The 22,849-nt window shown below is 45.0% G+C and overlaps 1 protein-coding gene across 3 annotated transcripts in view; it reads left to right on the top strand.

Moving 5' to 3' along the window:
• mtfmt (mitochondrial methionyl-tRNA formyltransferase) overlaps positions 1-22,849 on the top strand; it is a 76,275-nt gene that overhangs the window by 11,760 nt on the left and 41,666 nt on the right. For 2 of the 3 annotated variants that reach the window (XM_078241103.1, XM_078241101.1), the window contains exons 3-7: positions 537-659; positions 1,687-1,789; positions 10,987-11,062; positions 12,846-12,937; positions 13,653-13,734. In XM_078241103.1, coding sequence (XP_078097229.1) covers positions 537-659; positions 1,687-1,789; positions 10,987-11,062; positions 12,846-12,937; positions 13,653-13,734 — 476 coding nt within the window. The remainder of the gene's footprint in view (positions 1-536; positions 660-1,686; positions 1,790-10,986; positions 11,063-12,845; positions 12,938-13,652; positions 13,735-22,849) is intronic. The other variant, XM_078241102.1, reaches the window with a different exon arrangement.

Below are 22,849 nucleotides of genomic sequence, written 5' to 3'. Positions count from 1 at the left end.
GTCACATGTAGACCAGACCAGGTAAGGACGGCAGATTTCCTTCCCTCGAGGACATTAGTGAACCGGATGGGTTTTTCCGACAATCGGCAATGGGTTCATGGTCATCAATAGATTCTTAATTTCAGATATTTTATTGAATTCAAATTCCACCATCTGCTGTGGCGGGATTCGAATCCGGGTCCCCAGAACATTAGCTTTTATTTTCTTTTGCTACCCCACCCTGCTCTTGTGCTCTGTTTCCCCTCTTTTTTTGACCTAGTTCTGTGTCTCCAATCCACCATCAACCCCACCTCCAACCTTGAACATTTGTTGGGAAACAACCTGAATCAAATAAAACAGGCTTGATTTCACCATGAAGCAGTAACCTTCTCCAGGGTCCACCTCTCGTTCTGTCCGCTGCTCACTTTGTCTCCTTCACCCTCCCCAGCTGCTATAGCAATTTTTTTCACTGCCCTTTTTAATATCGATTTTTCAAAGATGTACATAAATCTATATCCAATGTCTGTTTTTTAATCTGTCTTTCTCCTTGCCTCTAGTGGAATATTAAACCTACATCCCAGCCTCCTTCCCAGGTGGAGAGGCGCCGCTCCAATTTTTCACACACTAATTCATGGTGATCAGGTGACTGGGGTGACTATTATGCAGATTCGACCAACAAGGTATCCTGGCTGTTCAGACTCTCAAATAGCAGATAGCAGATAGTAATATAATATCGCAGAATATACAGATTGTGTGTAATGTTTTGGCATTGATTGCATTCGATCTACGAGGGAGTCAAAGGTTATGGGATACAGAAAGGAAAGTGGGTTTAAAGCTACAGTCAGATAAGCCTTGATCTTACTGGATGGCGGAGCAGGCTCGAAGGGTCCAAAAGCCTAGTCCAGCTCCTATTATGTTTAATGTCCCTCTGTGCTGCAATCACTTCGACCATCATTGTGTTACTATATGTCCTTTCTGTAACTACTGTGTAATGCATAAATATTCTCCATACCCTTCACACTCTGCTGTGGCCCAACTCCCTACATGTTTCAACGATGATCCATCTGCTTTAATGTCACTCTTTGCACTGCCACAATTTCAGAAGGTGATGTTCTTTGGTACCCTCATCTCAGCCAGGGGACCCGTCATGGGGGAAGCCTGAAAGCTAAACCATGTTGTGCTTGTTGGGTTTCATGGTTGAAAGGCACTTAGTGATTGAGTGAGGTGGTACATCAGGGGTGCCAGTCTCTGGCATTGCTGCTGACTGTCTCCTCCACACCACCTCTACAACCTCTACTCTGCATACTTATCCCACCATGGCTCACCTGTGGCCTGGATCCCTCGGTCATCCTGGGCCTCAGGTGGGTGTTGTACTGATGGTAACCACTGCTCCCAGGCGCCAAGATTTCGAAGCTGCTGGCCTCTTGGGAGTGGGTGTGTGTCAGCCTCTGGGATCCTTGGTTAGCTGGTCCGGTTAAGTATCTGAGTGGCACTTAGCTCGGCAGGTCTTTCTGAAAGGAGGCTCTCTTGCTGGTGTGCGCGACACTCATTGCCTCCATTAGATATCACCCACGGTTTTTAAGACATTTCTCTGAGCAGATTAACTAGGAGTTCTCATGCATGTATGCTGGATGTTGAACAGAGGCATTAATGTCAATGAGATCACGTTGAATGTGTGTGGGTGACTTTGACATTTTGTATCTGTAGGTTTGATGTTGGCCCCATTGTAAAGCAGCGAGAATGTGCTGTTCCCCCAAGATGTACAGCAGATGAATTAGGAGCAATGTTGGCAGAAATGGGAGCCGAAATGGTAAAATGACTTCACTGCATTTTGGAAAGCTAGCTATGATATTGCTAAATTCCAGCAGCTAAAGGAAATGCAAACATTTGAGTAACATATCCTGAATAATCTTTTCTAGAAGGTTAAACTAACTGGCATGGAGTTGCTGTGCCCAGGCTAATCTGTAAACCCTTTTTAAACAAATATGTAATTCCAGTCTTCTGGCTCCACCCCTGAGTCTAAGGAAAATTGGGAAGTTATGCCCAGTGTTGCTGCAATTTCCACCCTCGCTTCCTTCAGTGTCCATGGATCTTCTCATCCAATCCTGGTGCCTTATTAACTGTAGGTACAGACATCCTATCCAATAACTTCCCTTCTTGATTTTAAACTCTTGTAGTGTCTAAACTACCTCCTTTTTCATTATGATCTACACAGTATCTTCTGTCTTGGTAAAGACAGATGCAAACTATTCATCTAGTACCTCAGATGTGTGGTCTGCCTCATTATGTAACTCTTTTGGGCTCCCGTTGATATTGCATTCTCCTTTTACTATTTAAATGGCTGTAAAAGAACTTTGGATTTCCTTTTCTTTGCTGCCAGCCTCATTCCATGCTTCCCCTTTGCTTCTCTGATTTTTTTCACTTTCCTTTTGAACCTTCTTTATTCAGCCGTATTCTCTGTTGTATTTCATCCACCTGGCATCTATCTAACCCCCTCTTATTTCTTCATCTCAATTCTTATCTCTTTTGCCATCCAGGTAGCTCTGGATGTGTTTGCCTGCTGAAGAGAATATTTCTTCACTGTCCACGCAGGCAGCCTATTCATTAGTTTTTCTGCCACCCTTTGATTCCAATTTATCTGGATCAGATCTGCTTTTACTCAATTGAAGGTGGCTTTCCTCCCATTAATTACTTTTACTCTGGATTGTTCTTTGTCCATTTCCATAATCATCTTGAACCTTCCTTGAACCAAGGATGACTGACCCTGAAATGCTCTCCCGTTGCCAAGAGTGGTGAATGTACTCTGGGTGAGCAGTTTAACGTCTGTCACCCAGTGGCTTGGGAGCATCGCCACTGGCCGATCTGGTTGGGTCCTAAAGCACACAGCAACTGGACAGGGTGCGGGGCAGTTGATGAGGGGAAAACCATACTTAACCTCACTAAACAAAGTCCAGAGATGTGCAGGTTAGGTTGATTGGACATGCTAAATTAACCATTAGTGTCCCAGGATGCGATAGGTTAGAGGGATTAGCAGGAATAGGGCCTGAGTGGGATTGTTGTCGGTGCAGACTCGATGGGCCGAATGGTCTCCTGCACTGCATGGGTTCTATGATTCTAACCAGTCTGCTGTTGATGCATTTGTCTGTGGCAGTATCGGTAGGAGGGACCAGCACACAGTCCTTGCGGAGACACAACCTATCTTCACATTGAGGATGCCCCCCATCGTGTTGTGTGGCACTGTCACCGTGCTCAATGGGACAGACTTCAAACAGATCCAGCAACTCCAGACTGGGCGCTGTGGGCCATCAACAGCAGCAGAATTGTGCTCACCTACAATCTGTAACCTCATGGCCCGATGTATCCCCCAACTCTATCCCCACCAGGCCAGGGAATCGACCCTGGTTCAATGGAGAGTGCAGGAGGGTGTGCCAGGAGCCGCACCAGGCTTACCTAAAAATGAGGTGTCAACCTGGTGAAGCTACAAAACAGGACTGCTGGCATGTCAGACAGCATAAGCAGCAGTGATAGACTAAGCTAAGCAATTCCACAACCAACAGATCAGCTCTAAGCTCTGCAGTTTTGCCACATCCAGCTGTGAATGGTGGTGGACAATTAAACAACTCACTGGAGGAAGAGTCTCCACAAATATCCCCATCCTCACTGGTGGAAGAGGCCAGCACATTAGTGCAACACAAAATGGGATTCGAATAGATGGTGTTTGATGGCCGGCCCACATATGATGGGCTGAAGGGCCTCCTTCTGTGCTGTAGAATTCTATGACTCTATAAGGCTAAAGCATTCACAACCACCTTCAGCCAGATGTGCTGAATGGATGATCCAACTCCGCTTCCTCTGGAGATCCCCATCATCACGGCACGGCATGGGCGGCACGGTAGCACAGTGGTTAGCTCTCTCTCTCTCTCTCTCTCTCTCTCTCTCTCTCTCCTCCCCCCTCCCCCCCCCCACTTTCTCAGAAGACTAAGGAAATTTGGCATGTCAGCTACGACTCTCTCCAAACTTTACAGATGCACCATAGAAAGCATTCTTTCTGGTTGTACCACAGCTTGGTATGGCTCCTGCTCTGCCCAAGACTGCAAGAAATTACAAAGGTTGTGAATGAAGCCCAATCCATCACGCAAACCAGCCTCCCATCCATTGACTCTGTCTACACTTCCCGCTGCCTCGGAAAAGCAGCCAGCATAATTAAGGACCCCACGCACCCCGGACATTCTCTCTTCCACCTTCTTTCATCGGGGAAAAGATACAAAAGTCTGAGGTTGCGTACCAACCGACTCAAGAACAGCTTCTTCTCTGCTGCCATCAGATCTTTGAATGGACCTATCTCACACTAATTTGATCTTTCTCTACCCCCTAGCCATGACTAACACTACATTCTGCACTCTCTCCTTTCGTTCTCTATGAATGGTATGCTTTGTCTGTATAGCGCGCAAGAAACAATACTTTTCACTGTATGTTAATACCTTTTGATTTGATTTGTCACATTATGAAAGTGAGGAGGTGTGGGATAGAGGGAAAGTTGGCCGATTGGATAGGTAACTGGCTGTCTGATCGAAGACCGAGGGTGGTGGTGGATGGAAAATTTTCGGATTGGAGGCAGGTTGCTAGCGGAGTGCCACAGGGATCAGTGCTTGGTCCTCTGCTCTTTGTGATTTTTATTAATGACTTAGAGGAGGGGGCTGAAGGGTGGATCAGTAAATTTGCTGATGACACCCCCCCAAGATTGGTGGAGTAGTGGATGAGGTGGAGGGCTGTTGTAGGCTGCAAGAGACATAGATAGGATGCAAAGCTGGGCTGAAAAATGGCAAATGGAGTTTAACCCTGATAAATGTGAGGTGATTCATTTTGGTAGGACTAATTTAAATGTGGATTACAGGGTCAAAGGTAGGGTTCTGAAGACTGTGGAGGAACAGAGAGATCTTGGGATCCATATCCACAGATCTCTAAAGGTTGCCACTCAAGTGGATAGAGCTGTGAAGAAGGCCTATAGTGTGTTAGCTTTTATTAACAGGGGGTTGGAGTTTAAGAGCAGTGGGGTTATGCTGCAACTGTACAGGACCTTGGTGAGACCACATTTGGAATATTGTGCGCAGTTCTGGTCACCTCACTATAAGAAGGATGTGGAAACGCTGGAAAGAGTGCAGAGGAGATTTACCAGGATGCTGCCTAGTTTGGAGGGTAGGTCTTATGAGGAAAGGTTGAGGGAGCTAGGGCTGTTCTCTCTGGAGCGGAGGAGGCTGAGGGGAGACTTAATAGAGGTTTATAAAATGATGACGGGGATAGATAGAGTGAACGTTCAAAGACTATTTCCTCGGGTGGATGGAGCTATTACAAGGGGGCATAACTATAGGGTTCGTGGTGGGAGATATAGGAAGGATATCAGAGGTAGGTTCTTTACGCAGAGAGTGGTTGGGGTGTGGAATGGACTGCCTGCAGTGATAGTGGAGTCAGACACTTTAGAAACATTTAAGCGGTTATTGGATAGGCACATGGAGCACACCAGGATGATAGGGAGTGGGATAGCTTGATCTTGGTTTCAGATAAAGCTCGCCACAACATCGTGGGCCGAAGGGCCTGTTCTGTGCTGTACTGTTCTATGTATGTCCTGTACACAAGATGCAGGACAAATTCAACCCAGCCAATTACCGCCCCATCAATCTACTCTGGATAATCGGTAAAGTGATGGAAGGGGTCATTGACAGTGCTATTAAGCAGCACCTGCTCATCAATGACCTGCTTGTTGACGCTCAGTTTGGGTTTTGCCAGGGTCACTCAGCTCCTGACCTCATTACAGCCTTGGTTCAAACATGGACGAAAGAGCTGAATTCCAGAGGTGAGGTGGATGAGAATATAGGAGGCATGGTTAGTAAGTTTGCAGATGACACTAAGATTGGTGGCATAGTGGATAGTGAAGAAAGTTATCTCCAATTGCAATGGGATCTTGATCAATTGGGCCAGTGGGCTGATGAATGGCAGATGGAGTTTAATTTAGACAAATGCGAGGTGATGCATTTTGTTAGATTGAACCAGGGCAGGACTTGCTCAGTTAATGGTAGGGCATTGGGGAGAGTTACAGAACAAAGAGATCTAGGGGTACATGTTCATAGCTCCTTGAAAGTGGAGTCACAGGAGGACAGAATGGTGAAGAAGGCATTCGGCATGCTTGGTTTCATCGGTCAGAACATTGAATACAGGAGTTGGGACGTCTTGTTAAAGTTATACAAGACATTGGTAAGGCCACACTTGGAATACTGTGTGCAATTCTGGCCACCCTATTATAGAAAGGATATTATTAAACTAGAAAGAGTGCAGAAAAGATTTACCAGGATGCTACCGGGACTTGATGGATTGAGTTATAAGGAGAGGCTGGATAGACTGGGATTTTTTTCTCTGGAGCGTAGGAGGCTGAGGGGTGACCTTATAGAGGTCTATAAAATAATGAGGGGCACAGATCAGCTAGATAGTCAATATCTTTTCCCAAAGGTAGGGGAGTCTAAAACTAGAGGGCATAGGTTTAAGGTGAGAGGGGAGAGATACAAAAGTGTCCAGAGGGGCAATTTTTTCACAGAGGGTGGTGAGTGTCTGGAACAAGCTGCCAGAGGTAGTAGTAGAGGCGGGTACAATTTTGTCTTTTAAAAAGCATTTAGATAGTTACATGAGTACGATGGGTATAGAGGGATATGGGCCAAATGCGGGCAACAGGGATTAGCTTAGGGGTTTTTAAAAAAAGAAAGGGTGGCATGGACAAATTGGGCTGAAGGGCCTGTTTCCATGCTGTAAACCTCTATGAGGTGGAAGTGATAGCCTTCGACATCAAGGCTGCATTTAACTGACTGGCATCAAGGAGCCCGAGTGAAACTGGAATCAGTGGGTATCAGGGTCCAAACTCTCCATTGGTTGGAGTCAGACCCGGCACAAAGGAAGATGGTTGTGGTGGTTGGAGGTCAATCATCTCAGCTCCAGGACATCACTGCAGGAGTCCCTCAGGGGACAGTCCTAGACCCAACCATCTTCAGCTGCTTCATCAATGACCTCCCTTCCATCATAAGGTCAGAAGTGGGGATGTTCAGCACCATTCGCAATTCCTCAGATACTGAAGCAGTTCATGTCCAAATGCAGCAAAACCTGGACAATATCCAGGCTTGGGCTGACAAGTCACAAGTGCCAGGTAATGACCATCTCCAACAAGAGAGGATCTAACCATCACCCTTTGACATTCAATGGCATTACAATCACTGAATCCCCCACTATCAACATCCCCAGGATCACCACTGGCCATAAACTGAACTGGACTAGCCATATAAATACTGTGGCTACAAGAACAGATGCTCAGAATCCTGTGGTGGGTAACTCTCCTTCCGACTCCCCTTTACACACGCCACCACCAAACGCCAAATCAAAACTTGTCCACCATCTACAAGGCACAAGTCCGGAGTGTGATGGAATACTCTCCACTTGCCTGGATGAGTGCAGCTCCAGGAACACTCAAAGCCTGATAACATCCAGGACAAAGCAGCCCACTTAATTGGCATCCGTTCCACAAACATTCACTCCCTCCACCAATGCATGGTAGCAGCCATGTGTACCATCAACAAGATGCAGTGCAGGATCTCACCAAGGCTCAACCATGACCTCTACCACCTAGACTGAGGACAAGGGCAGCAGATACCTGGGAACACCACCACCTGGAGGTTCCCCTTCAAGTCACTCACCAACCTGAATTGGAAATGTATCATCGTTCCTTCACTGTCACTGGGTCAAAATCCTGGAACTTCCTCCCTACCAGCACTGTGGATGCGCCTACATTACATGGACTGCAGCGGCTCAAGAAGGCAGCTCACCACCACCTTCTCAAGGGCAATTAGGGATGGGCAATAAATACTGGCCCAGCCAGCGACACCCACGTCCTGTAAATGAATGAATGAAAACAGGTCCAGTTGCGCCTCCTTTCTGATTGGACTGGATTGGAAATGTATTGCTGTAAAGAAGAAGTAGTTCCCTGAACACACTGGAGGCCTCTCCCTGCCTTTTGCTCCTATCTGAGTCTATATTGAGATAATTAAAGTCCCACATTATAATACTCTCTCATTTTTGCAGCGCTCTATCCTTGCAAACTTGCTCCTCTATGGCCTTTCTACTGGTTGGTGGTCTATACTTTACACCGAGCAATGTGGTTGCACCTGTTTTGTTCCTTGGCTCTAACCGAATAGATTCTTGATCCCTCTGGAATTCTCTCCAGCACGACAATGCTCTCCTTAATAAATGTTGCCAACCATCCCCATATCTTCCTTTCATACCCCTCCCCGTATCCAGGAATATTTCATAACCAGTCCTGCCTGCCTTTGAGCCAGGTCTCTGTTGTTATAGCCACATCATATTTCTATATGTCAACCTGTGATTGTAACTCACTAATCTCATTTACTATACACCAGACTTAGTCTCTTCTCATATGACAGACCTGCCATCCCAGGGATCAGCCTGGTAAACCTTCGCTGTACTCCCTCCACACAATAGTGAACAGTTGGGGTCTGAGCACAGATCCCTGCGGAACCCCAATAGTCACTGACTGCCAATCAGAAAAAGACTCATTTATACCAGCTCTTTATAGTTTTCTGATCGATAAGGGAATTAGGGGATATGGGGAGCAGGCGGGTAAGTGGAACTGATTCGCTTCAGATCAGCCATGATCTTGTTGAATGGCGGGACAGGCTTGAAGGGCCAGATGGCCTACTCCTGCTCCTATTTCTTATGTTCTTAGCTTCCTATCTGCTAACCAGCTTTCTATCCATCTCAAGACATTACCTGCAATCCCATGTGTTTTAACTTTACATAGAACATAGAACATAGAACATTACAGCGCAGAACAGGCCCTTCGGCCCACGATGTTGCACCGACCAGTAAAAAAAAAACTGTGACCCTCCAACCTAAACCAATTTCTTTTCGTCCATGAACCTATCTACGGATCTCTTAAACGCCCCCAAACTAGGCGCATTTACTACTGATGCTGGCAGGGCATTCCAATCCCTCACCACCCTCTGGGTAAAGAACCTACCCCTGACATCGGTTCTATAACTACCCCCCCTCAATTTAAAGCCATGCCCCCTCGTGCTGGATTTCTCCATCAGAGGAAAAAGGCTATCACTATCCACCCTATCTAAACCTCTAATCATCTTATATGTTTCAATAAGATCCCCTCTTAGCCGCCGCCTTTCCAGCGAAAACAATCCCAAATCCCTCAGCCTCTCCTCATAGGATCTCCCCTCCATACCAGGCAACATCCTGGTAAACCTCCTCTGCACCCTCTCCAAAGCCTCCACATCCTTCCTGTAATGTGGGGACCAGAACTGCACACAGTACTCCAAGTGCGGCCGCACCAGAGTTGTGTACAGTTGCAACATAACGCTACGACTCCTAAATTCAATCCCCCTACCAATAAACGCCAAGACACCATATGCCTTCTTAACAACCTTATCTACTTGATTCCCAACTTTCAGGGATCTATGCACACATACACCTAGATCCCTCTGCTCCTCCACACTATTCAAAGTCCTCCCGTTAGCCCTATACTCAACACATCTGTTATTCCTACCAAAGTGAATTACCTCACACTTCTCCGCATTAAACTCCATTCGCCACCTCTCGGCCCAACTTTGCAACCTGTCTAAGTCTTCCTGCAAACTACGACACCCTTCCTCACTGTCTACCACACCACCGACTTTGGTGTCATCAGCAAATTTGCTAATCCACCCAACTATACCCTCATCCAGATCATTAATAAATATTACAAACAGCAGTGGCCCCAAAACAGATCCCTGAGGTACACCACTTGTAACCGCACTCCATGATGAATATTTACTATCAACCACCACCCTCTGTTTCCTATCCGCTAGCCAATTCCTGATCCAATTTCCTAGATCACCCCCAATCCCATACATCTGCATTTTCTGCAGAAGCCTACCATGGTGAACCTTATCAAACGCCTTACTAAAATCCATATATACCACGTCCACTGCCTTGCCCCCATCCACCTCCTTGGTCACTTTCTCAAAAAACTCAATAAGGTTAGTAAGGCACGACCTACCTGCCACAAAACCATGCTGACTATCACCTATCAATTCATTACTCTCCAAATAACTATAAATCCTATCCCTTATAATTTTTTCCAACATCTTGCCGACAACAGAAGTGAGACTCACCGGTCTATAATTCCCGGGGAAGTCTCTGTTCCCCTTCTTAAACAATGGGACAACATTCGCTAACCTCCAATCTTCTGGTACTATACCAGAGGCCAACGACGACCTGAAGATCAGAGCCAGAGGCTCTGCAATCACTTCTCTTGCCTCCCAGAGAATCCTTGGATAAATCCCATCCGGACCAGGGGATTTATCTATTTTCAGACCCTCCAGAATATCCTGCACATCCTCCTTATCAACTGTAATACTGTCTATTCTACTCCCTTGCAACCCAGTGTCCTCCTCAGCTATATTCATGTCCCCTTGCGTGAACACCGAAGAGAAATATTGGTTCAATGCTTCACCAATCTCCTCCGGTTCCACACATAACTTCCCTCTGCCATCTATAACTGGCCCTAAACTTGCCCTAACCAACCTTCTGTTCTTGACATACCTATAGAACGCCTTAGGATTCTCTTTAACCCTATCCGCCAAAGTCTTCTCATGTCCCCTTTTAGCCCTTCTAAGCTCGCTCTTCAACATAGTAGTCTGTTATGTGAGACCTTGTCGAAAGCCTTCTGAAAATCTAAATAAACCACATCCATTGATTTTCCTCGGTCAACTCTACTAGTTACATCCTCAAAAAATTCCAATAGGTTCGTCAAGCACTGCTGACTTTGTCTGATTATACCACTGCCTGAGTGCCAGTACAATGCTATTGATTTTATAATCTCGCCCTATTGAAATTCAAACCAAAGGCATATTGAGAAACAGATTTTTCTCCAAATCTAAACTCATTTGAATTTATTTGTTTTAGCTTCTTTCAACTTTGAAAAATCTGCCAGAATGTATCAAGAACAAAAGGGAACAACCCAAGCACGGGATCACGTTTGGTGAGTAATGGCGAATTTACAACACAGCCCAACTGGCCTGTGCTAGCATTTATTCTTCTTGGGAACTTCCTCCCACCTCTCCATCTCACTCTGTCAGCAAAGCTTTTCATTCCTTTCTTGCGCAGATTCTTCTTAAAAGCATCAGTGCTATTTGCCTCCAGTTGTTGTATGTGATGGTGAATTCAATATTCTCATCATACTTGGTTTGAGAATTTCTCCTGAATTTCCTATTGGATTTCTTGGTTCTATTACAACGAGGTTAAGAAGGGTGTAAGGACTTTTTCCTACTCCTCAGTTGATCGTAACAAGCTTTTAAAATTTAAAGGGTGAATGCACCAATATAATATATGCACCTAACTGTTTATGTGCTAATTGCAAATAATTCAGTCAGCTAGGATTCCTTTAGCTTAAACAAGTAAGGGGCTAGTTTATATTCAAAACATGCACGCAGACAAGTTGTATAGTAAGGGAGGTTAACTTTTGGCCAAATTAAGATTAAAGCAAGGAAAGGCAAGGATACCCAGAGTTCACTAAGTTCTTCGCTCTTGCTTGCGCTTCAAGCAGTTTTCAGGCTTTGGTCCTTATTTTCTCCTGGAAATGCTGCTGTGGAATTTGGGGGGGGTGTTTAGATTTCCTTTCCTTTCCTTTTAATATTCATAAAACTAGAATCCAACTTAGTTGAGAGAAACAAAGGCAAGCAATCTTTTTGCTGCCTTCAGATGTTCCTCCTCTGCTCCAAAGAAAGCAGGTTTATAATAAAAGACATTTCAGAACTCTGAAGCTGATCATGTGACCTCTCCATGACAATTGGGTATTTCTACAGAAGGTAATTCAAGTCTGGTCAGACGTTGGCTATTGTATTATGGTCAAAGTGATTAATGACTAAGCCATCACTTCAGAATGAGCCATTCTCCTATGTAATGAGATAGAAGAACATATCAACACCAAGGTTGCCATTGTCTTTGCAAACTTGCCATCGTTAGTCTTATGGAATTGCATGTAGTTAGCATAGCAATGCAAGTACCATTTTAAATTCCAGTCCATCCTTGAAGTAATCGTTGACATCAGGTGTAAAATTCCTTGAGAGTTCCCAGTCTTATTCATAATCCACATTGGAAACCTCCAGAAAGTTCACCAATTTGCAGTTGCAGATATGTCAGGTGACCTCTAGCAGCTATCTTAAGTCAGTGTCTTTATTTAAAAACTAAAACTCCCTCTTGCAAAAAGTTCCAAAATAAATCCAGCAGATGAAATGTTAATATTTGACGTCAAACAGCTCTGTAGCAGTGTGATGCGCATCAATTGGACACGAGGCACAAAGCTTCGGTAAAAGAAGGTTTTTATTAACTAACAATGGAACTATCAGAACTTTAACACACTATCCCAGACTGAAGAGGTCCTGCCCGAGTAGGGGGTCTTATACCTCTCCCAGGAGGCGGAGCCCGACTGGGATGTGCCACAACAGTTACAACCACAGGTGTATCAATCCCACCCTAGCCCAACAACAACATTAGAACAACCCAAAAACAACATTAGAACAATCCCACAGTGGGAACCAACGATGGTTCACCACACAGTGCTATTTTATGTGGTCCCAATGGAAACAGTTTCTCTACCTTATGTCTATGTATTGATTTCTTCATAATTTTCTGAAATATAGCTGGAATTGTACTTAAGAGTTATTAAACCAGCTCCTTCAGATATTTCCAGAAAGAGGTAGAGAAATCTTAAGTAGGATATTTCTGCAGAAGTATTTTTAATTATGAAATACGTGTGTTTGCAGCTCCTAAAATTACTGTTGCTATGAGTTGGGTGAATTGGGAGAAACAGACGATGGAGGAGCTTGATCAGCTAAACCGAGCAATAGGATCAAGGGTAAGTGCACAGAGGAATTAGAAAAAGCATCTGAGTTTCATTTCAGATGTTGAGGTTAGTTAATGAAAAAGACCCAAAACAAAGTATGATATTTTGATGACTGCTGTGATTTAATTTTACTTAGTGTAGAGGGGAAAGGTAATTTAATAATCTTTGTTTCAAAGAGATGTTGACAATTTCTTATTCGCTACACTCACTCTGTTTTACCCATGCTACTCCGAGCCTGGCCCCACCTTGGTGGAATCTGTCGCAGCACACTATAATTTTACATCCTGTCAGTGCTAGTTGTAAGATCCTGTTCGAGCCTGCTCCACTATTCAATAAGATCCTCAGCTTCACTCTCCTGTCTGTGCCCACAATCATTAACTCTCTTGTAGTTCAAAAATCTAAGTCGGCCTTGCACATGTTCAGTGATCCAGCCTCCATTGCTCTTTCTGTGCCTTCCTTACACAAGTTCATCATTTTGATGCACTTTTGAAGCCAATGGATTCTAGCTGATTGTGAAGATCACTTTGTAATGTTCCCGTACCCCAGTGAGGAAAGGAGCAGCATCTATGGAAGCTGAGAGTTGGTTCACTTTGCCAGAAGACTAGGAGCATAGAATGGAGAAAGGAAAATATTATGGCTGGAAGGGAAAATAAGATGAGTTTCAACTAGTGGATAAAAACCATTCTGGTGAATGATGTGGTAATCTTAACTCCAAATATCATTGTAGATTCCCTTGCGAACACTATGGATGGGCAAAACTGTGAAGCTATTGGAGTTAGTGGACACACAGAAAATCCCTGTTTCTTTAGGTAGGTTATTTGAAATGGTTATTTTAAACAAGGTGTTTCTGTTTTAAGGAAGTTTGCTGGCATTGATGAATAGCTCTGATTCCCTACCATTCTCCACTGAAGCTTGGAGTAACTAGTCACCCTCGAGGGAATCCACTATGGCTCTCTGGATAGCACTTCCACCTCCAAGTCAGATTCCAACTCCCGTCTCCCTGTCAACATACCATAGGGACCATTCTCTCTTTGACATGCTGCTCCACCCCTCCATCACCCCCAACACTGCACTCTTCCCATGGCACCTTCCCTACCATTGCAGGAAGTGTCGCACCTGCCCCTTTAACTCCTCCATCCTCACTGTTCTAGGCCTCAATCACTCCTTTCAGATGAAGCTGTGATTTACTTATATTTTCTTCAATTTAGTCGATGATTCTTGCTGCTCACCATGTGGCCTCTTCTATATTGAGGAGACCAAATGCTGACAGGTGACCGCTTTGTGAAACTCCTTCGCTCATTCCACAAACATGACCCCAATCTTTTGCTGTTTCAATTCACCATCTTGTTTTCATGCTCACATTTTCTGCCTTCACCTTGTTGTCCAATGAAGTCCAAACTGGAGAAACCCACTCTTTGCATTGGCTTTTCTCGTTCCATTTTTCCCAATGTTTCCTCTTCAGGCATTGTTGTCACAGTGAACCCTAGTTTAATGTCCTCAGAAGGATGGCACTGAGGACTTCAGGTCAGGATAAAACTTTCTCTTCATTGAAGCACAAGTGCTGATGATGGTGGCCCATTGGTTATGGCTGTGCTGTAGGTGAAATGTCATTTATATAATTGGGGAGCTTGGTTGCACAAAGTTTGAGTATTGCTGAAAAAAAGAGACATGCTGTTGAATCTTTTCATGTTGAACTAATCAGGGCAGCAATGCAAGGTAAACCAACAGTAAAAGGAACTGCAGTTTATGCTGCATGAGAATAGAGTGCTGATTGGCTGGCAAGTGGACTTGGTTAGAAGTTTAGCTGTGAAGCATGCAGCAGGGAACAGTTAATTGCCAAGCATTTGTTTCAAATTCAAACCAGGTTAACTCTGGTCAAGGCATTACCATGGGGGATGAACCAGGGAATTGCTCCCCCCCCCCCCTGTTCTTTGAGAGCACTTGCTGTTTAATGTGAATTGAATCAGTGATTTTCTTCTTCTGTCTTCACTTGGCCACGTTTTAAGGTCTGACATTCTGAAGAGTTATTTCTTTCTTGCAGTGCTTTGGAGATGTGTATTTTTGTTTTTAGTGGGTAGTTGGATGTGTTTGTGCATTTTAAACCTTAAGCTCATTTCTGCATCATTTGCTGTGAGTCTTGGAATAAAACTGACTCATTACTTGTTACGGACTTTTCAGGCTTATTTGTTTACACTGAGCTACACACAATTAAGTGTATATCGTGAAATGGCAACATCCCTACTTTTTAAACTCTGTTGTAACCAACCCAAGAGTGGCTCGAAAAGAGGATAGTAAGAAGTTTAACAACACCAGGTTAAAGTCCAACAGGTTTATTTGGTAGCAAAAGCCACACAAGCTTTCGGAGCTCCAAGCCCCTTCTATATATCGACTACCATCGAAAAGAGGAGTCAGTTCATCTCTCCTCACCTGGTAGTAATGGCTGGCTGAACAAGGCAGGAAAGTGGTGGATTTCCAACAACTCAAGACGTATTCCCAAAGACACATCTGGGGGGTAAAGGACTGGTGGTGCAAAGTGAAAGACTGGGAGACTTAAAACTAGGTTGATCACCAAAGCAGGTGAAGTCATTCTGAATCCTCTAGGGCTATCTATAGACCAAGGTCAAGTGGACAAAAGTCTCTTTGCTCACAGGATGTGTATTGGAGACAGTCAGCATGGATTTCTGAAGGGGAAATCATGCTTGACAAATCTGTTGGAATTCTTTGAAGATGTAACTAGTAGAGTTGACAAGGGGGAGCCAGTTGATGTGGTATATTTTGACTTTCAGAAAGCGTTTGATAGAGTCCCGCACAAGAGATTATCGTGCAAGATTAAAGCGCATGGGATTGGGGGAAGTGTATTGAGATGGATAGAAAACTGGTTGGCAGAGAGAAAACAAAGAGTAGGAATTAATGAGTGCTTTGCAAATTGGCAGGCAGTAACTAGTGGGGTGCCACAGGGATCAGTGCTGGGACCCCAGCTATTCACAATATATATTAATGATTTAGGTGAGTGAACAAAACGTAACATCTCAAAGTTTGCAGATGATACCAAGTTGGGTGGGAGGGTGAACTGTGACGAGGATGCAGAGATCCTTCAGAATGATCTGGACAGGTTGGGTGAGTGGGCAAATCAATGGCAGATGCAGTATAATTTGGATAAATGTGAGGTTATTCGCTTTGGAAGCAAAAACAAGAAGGCAGATTACTACCTGAATGGCTGTAAATTGGGAGAGGGGAGTGTGCAGCGGGACCTGGGTGTCCTTGTGCACCAGTCGCTGAAGGTAAGCATGCAGGTGCAGCAGGCGGTAAAGAAGGCAAATGGTATGTTGGCCTTCATTGCGAGAGGTTTCGAGTACAGGAGCAGGGATGTGTTGTTGCAATTATACAGGGACTTGGTGAGGCCACACCTAGAGTATTGTGCGCAGTTTTGGTCTCCTTTTCTGAGGAAGGATGTTCTTGCTCTCGAGGGAGTGCAGCAAAGGTATTCCAGGGATGGCGGGACTGATGAATGAGGTGAGATTGACTAGGTTAGGATTGTTTCACTGGAGTTCAGATGAATGAGGGGGGGTCTCCTAGAGACTTATAAAATTCTAACAGGACTAGACAGGATAGATGCAGGGAGGATGTTCCTGATGGTGGGGGAGTCCAGAACCTGGGGTCACAATCTGAGGATTCAGGGTAGACCATTTAGGATGGAGGTGAGGAGACATTTCTTCACCCAGAGTGGTGAGCCTGTGGAATTCATTACCACAGGAAGTAATTGATGCCAAAACATTGAATGCATTCAAGAGGCGGCTGGATATAGCACTTGGGGGAGAATTGGATCAAAGGTTAAGTGGAAAAAGCAGGATTAGGCTATTGAGTTGGATATCAGCCATGATCGTGATGAATGGCGGAGCAGCCTCGAAGGGCCAAATACCACTACCTCCCTCGGCAACAAGTTCCAGGCACCCACTACTCTCTGTGTAAAAAATCTGCCTCGTACATCTCCTTTAAACCTTGCCCCTCGCACCTTAAACCTGTGCCCCCTAGTAATTGACTCTTCCACCCTGGGAAAAAGCTTCTGACTATCCAATCTGTCCATGCCTCTCATCTTGTAGACTTCTATCGGGTCTCCCCTCAACCTCCGTCATTCCAGTGAGAACAAACCAAGTTTCTCCAACCTCTCCTCATAGCTAATGCCCTCCAAACCAGGCAACATCCTGGTAAATATTTTCTGTACCCTCTCCAAAGCCTCCACATCCTTCTGGTAGTGCGGCGACCAGAATTGAACACTATATTCCAAATGCGGCCGAACTAAGTTTTTATAAAGCTGCAACATGACTTGCCAATTTTTAAACTCCATGCCCCGGCCGATGAAGGCAAGCATGCTGTATGCCTCCTTGACTACCTTCTCCATCTGCATTGCCACTTTCAGTGACCTGTGTACCTGTACTCCCAGATCCCTCTGCCTATCAATACTCTGAAGGGTTCTGCCATTTACTGTATATTTCCTATCTGTATTAGACCTTCCAAAATGCATTACCTCAGATTTGTCTGGATTAAACTCCATCTACCATCTCTCCACCCAAGTCTCCAACTGATCTATATCCTGCTGTATCCTCTGATGGTCCTCATCGCTGTCCGCAAATCCACCAACCTTTGTGTCGTCCGCAAACTTACCAGTCAAACCAGTTACATTTTCCTCCAAATCATTTATTTACATATATCTTTACAATTTGTGTGCTTCTTTGAATCTAATACTATCTCTAATTTCCCTTGTAGGTCATGGTTTGGCTACAGTTCCCTTAGCACTCTTGCGCCAAATAGGAATAAACAACTTCTGGAGTTCACCTATTCATTCCTTAAATGCCAGCCATTGCCTGTCCACTGTTCCTCCTATCCGTAATGTTTCCCAGTCCAAAGCTGGCAGATGTTTTCACACATCAAGACTCCGTGCCCTCACTCTACAGATTTGGGAAGGAAAAGAACTCTCAACTCATCCAGATTTCAGAAATGCAGCAACTGCAACTACCTTCAACAAGGGAGATAAATCAGGAGAGATTTCCCTCCATAAAAAAATAAATCCTGTTGCGTTTTCTTGAATCACCTTCCTGGGCCGGAGGAAATTCTGCTGCAGTTGGTCAACCAAATCTTTCACCTCCCAAAAGTAAATTATTAACGTACCCATGGGAGGGCGGGATGTAATCAAAAATGTTAAAGGACCATGTTTGGCCGTTACATTTTGAAGACTACAATATAAGATGTAATGCTTCATCTAAACAAGGCCCTTGTTAAATCAGCAGTTCTTGGCACCACATCTTGGGGAGGATATATTAGCCTTCTGGGGGATGCAGTGTAGATTTACTCGGATAATTCCTGAACTCTGACAATAAATTATGAGATGAGTTTTGAAGTGACTTTGAGTGAAGTTTTCAATAAGAAATTTGCTGGGTAGAACATAGAACAGTACAGCACAGAACAGGCCCTTCGGCCCACGATGTTGTGCCGAGCTTTATCTGAAACCAAGATCAAGCTATCCCACTCCCTATCATCCTGGTGTGCTCCATGTGCCTATCCAATAACCGCTTAAATGTTTCTAAAGTGTCTGACTCCACTATCACTGCAGGCAGTCCATTCCACACCCCAACCACTCTCTGCGTAAAGAACCTACCTCTGATATCCGTCCTGTATCTCCCACCACGAACCCTATAGTTATGCCCCCTTGTAATAGCTCCATCCACCCGAGGAAATAGTCTTTGAACGTTCACTCTATCTATCCCCTTCATCATTTTATACACCTCTATTAAGTCTCCCCTCAGCCTCCTCCGCTCCAGAGAGAACAGCCCTAGCTCCCTCAACCTTTCCTCATATGACCTACCCTCCAAACCAGGCAGCATCCTGGTAAATCTCCTCTGCACTCTTTCCAGCGCTTCCACATCCTTCTTATAGTGAGGTGACCAGAACTGCACACAATATTCCAAATGTGGTCTCACCAAGGTCCTGTACAGTTGCAGCATAACCCCACGGCTCTTAAACTCCAACCCCCTGTTAATGAAAGCTAACACACTATAGGCCTTCTTCACAGCTCTATCCACTTGAGTGGCAACCTTTAGAGATCTGTGGATATGGACCCCAAGATCTCTCTGTTCCTCCACAGTCTTCAGAACCCTACCTTTGACCCTGTAATCCACATTTAAATTTGTCCTACCAAAATGAATCACCTCACATTTATCAGGGTTAAACTCCATTTGCCATTTTTCAGCCCAGCTTTGCATCCTATCTATGTCTCTTTGCAGCCTACAACAGCCCTCCACCTCATCCACTACTCCACCAATCTTGGTGTCATCAGCAAATTTACTGATCCACCCTTCAGCCCCCTCCTCTAAGTCATTAATAAAAATCACAAAGAGCAGAGGACCAAGCACTGATCCCTGCGGCACACCGCTAGCAACCTGCCTCCAATCCGAAAATTTTCCATCGACCACCACCCTCTGTCTTCGGTCAGACAGCCAGTTACCTATCCAATCGGCCAACTTTCCCTCTATCCCACACCTCCTCACTTTCATCATAAGCCGACCATGGGGGACCTTATCAAACGCCTTACTAAAATCCATGTATATGACATCAACTGCCCTACCTTCATCACACTTAGTTACCTCCTCAAAAAATTCTATCAAATTTGTGAGGCACGACTTGCCCTTCACGAATCCGTGCTGACTATCTCGGATTAATCCGCATCTTTCTAAATGGTCGTAAATCCCATCCCTAAGGACCCTTTCCATCAATTTACCAACCACCGAAGTAAGACTAACCGGTCTATAATTACCAGGGTCATTTCTATTCCCTTTCTTAAACAGAGGAACAACATTTGCCACTCTCCAGTCCTCTGGCACCATCCCCGTGGACAGCGAGGACCCAAAGATCAATGCCAAAGGCTCTGCAATCTCATCCCTTGCCTCCCACAGAATCCTAGGATACATTTCATCAGGCCCAGGGGACTTATCGACCTTCAGTTTATTCAAAACTGCCAAGACATCCTCCCTCCGAACATCTATTTCCTCCAGCCTATTAGCCAGGGTAAATTGAAATAAACTCTTTCTACCTGTGGGAAGTCTCGAACTCTGGGATGAGAGCCTAAAAATTAGAACCAGATCTTCAAGGAGTGATATAAGGAAATATTTTGATGCATTCAAGGCAATAAAAGATTGGAACTTTAATGGGAATTGGAGCTTGGGCTGGGTCAATTGTTAATTTTAAACCCTAGATTCATACAATTCTGTTAATCAGAGGTGTTAAAGGATGTGGGCAAAGGGGTGTAAGTGGAATCTGCAGCTTTCTAGCACTGAGGCGATCACTGTACCAGTTGAGATCTTCGGTTTCAGGAATGTTGATGAAAGATCATTCCTGTAACCTTTTAACCCAGTTACAGCGGTGCTTCCACTGCTAGAACTCTGCGTCTCTGAGTCACAAGGCTCCAGGTTCAAATCACATTGCAGAGTTTGAGCATCTGCTGACATGCAGTGTAGCAGCGAGGGAGTAGTGTTGTGCTGTAAGTTGACTGTGCTGCCGAAGTGCCATCTCTTGGATAGGACGATAAACCTGTTCAGATGGCTGTTTTTAAAAAAAAAACCCTACAGGCAGAAGGAGACCATCTAGATGAGTATACGGCTTGTAGGAAAGGACTAAAGAAGAAAATTAGGAGAGCCAGAAGGGGTCACGAGAAGGCCTTCGCAGGTAGGATTAAGGAAAACCCTAAGGCGTTCTATAAATATGTGAAGAGTAAAAGGATGAGACGTGAAGGAATAGGACCGATAAAAGGTGAAGGCGGGAAAATCAGTACGGAACCTATAGAAATGGCAGAGGTGCTTAATGAGTATTTTGCCTCTGTTTTCACAGAGGAGAAGGACCTGGGTGGATGTACTGCGGGCGTGCGGTGGACTGAAAAGATTGAGTATGTGGACTTTAAGAAAGAGGTTGTGCTGGAATCTTTGAATGGCATCAAGATACATAAGTTGCCAGGTCCGGATGGGATGTACCCCAGGTTACTGTGGGAGGCGAGGGAAGAGATTGCAGAGCCTCTGGTGATGATCTTTGCGTCGTCGATGGAGACGGGAAAGGTGCCGGAGGATTGGAGGATTGCGGATGTGGTTCCTATTTTCAAGAAGGGGAATAGGGATAGCCCAGGAAATTACCGACCGGTGAGTCTAACCTCAGTGGTTGGTAAGCTGATGGAGAAGATCCTGAGGGACAAGATTTATGAGCATTTAGAGAGGTTTAGTATGCTCAAGAATACTCAGCATGGCTTTGTCAAAGGCAGATCGTGCCTTACGAGCCTGGTGGAGTTCTTCGAAAATGTGACTAAACACATTGACGAAGGGAAAGCGGTAGATGTGGTTTATATGGATTTTAGCAAGGTGTTCAATAAGGTCCCCCATGCAAGGCTTCTAGAAAAAGTGAGAGGGCATGGGATCCAAGGGGCTGCTGCCCTGTGGATCCAGAACTGGCTTGCCCAATGGAGGCAGCGAGTGGGTATGGATGGGTCTTTTTCTAAATGGAGGCCGGTCACCAGTGGTGTGCCCCAGGGATCTGTTCTGGGACCCTTGCTGTTTGTCATTTTCATAAATGACCTGGATGAGGAAGTGGAGGGATGGGTTGGTAAGTTTGCCAACGACACGAAGGTTGGTGGGGTTGTGGATAATCTGGAGGGATGTCAGAAGTTACAGAGGGACATAGATAGGATGCAAGACTGGGCGGAGAAGTGGCAGATGGACTTCAACCCAGATAAATGCGTAGTGGTCCATTTTGGCAGGTCAAATGGGACGAAGGGGTACAATATAAAGGGAAAGACTCTTAGTACTGTAGAGGATCAGAAGGACCTTGGGGTCCGGGTCCATAGGTCTCTAAAATCGGTCCCGCAGGTGGAGGAGGTGGTTAAGAAGGCGTACGGTGTGCTGGCCTTTATCAATCGAGGGATTGAGTTTAGGAGTCCGGGGATAATGATGCAGCTATATAAGACCCTCGTCAGACCCCACTTGGAGTACTGTGCTCAATTCTAGTCGCCTCATTACAGGAAGGATGTGGAAAAGATTGAAAGGGTGCAGAGGCGATTTACAAGGATGTTGCCTGGATTGAGTGGCATGCCTTATGAGGATAGGCTGAGGGAGCTCGGTCTTTTCTCCTTGGAGAGACGTGGGATGAGAGGAGACCTAATAGAGGTATATAAGATGTTGAGAGGCATAGATCGGGTGGACTCTGAGGCTTTTCTCCAGGGTGGAAATGGCTGCTACGAGAGGACACGGGTTTAAGGTGCTGGGGAGTAGGTACAGGGGAAATGTTAGGGGGAAGTTTTTCACACAGAGGGTGGTGGGCGAGTGGAATCGGCTGCCGTCAGTGGTGATGGAGGCAAACTCAATAGGGTCTTTTAAGAGACTCCTGGATGAGTACATGGGACTTAATAGGATGGAGGGTTATAGGTAGGCCTAAAAGATAGGGATATGTTCGGCACACCTTGTGGGGCCGAAGGGCCTGTTTTGTGCTGTAGTTTTCTATGTTCTTTCTTACCTACTTGCTGGGTGAAAATGTTTTTCTCTTCACATTTGCTTCTTTTGCAAATCACTTTAAATCTGTGCCCTCTGATTCTCGAACCTTTTACGAGGGGTAACAGGTTGCCCCTATCTGCTCTGACCAGTCCCTCAGGATTTTTGAACATCTCTATCAAATCTCTCAGGTCCCTCTGCTGCTATACCCCCTTAAGAATTTTATCCCTTATTTTATATTGTCGCTCAATCTTCTTTCTACCAAAATGTGTCATTTCACATTTCTCCGGATTGACCTTCATCTGCCCACTCCACCAACTTGTCTATGTCCTTTTGATGATCTACACTGTCTTCTTCACAGTTTACAATATTTCCAAGTTTTGTATCAACCACAAAGTTTGAAATT

Source organism: Mustelus asterias, chromosome 24 (assembly GCF_964213995.1).
Source record: "Mustelus asterias chromosome 24, sMusAst1.hap1.1, whole genome shotgun sequence".
Classification (NCBI taxonomy): domain Eukaryota; kingdom Metazoa; phylum Chordata; class Chondrichthyes; order Carcharhiniformes; family Triakidae; genus Mustelus; species Mustelus asterias.
This window is presented reverse-complemented; position numbering and strand designations above follow the sequence as displayed.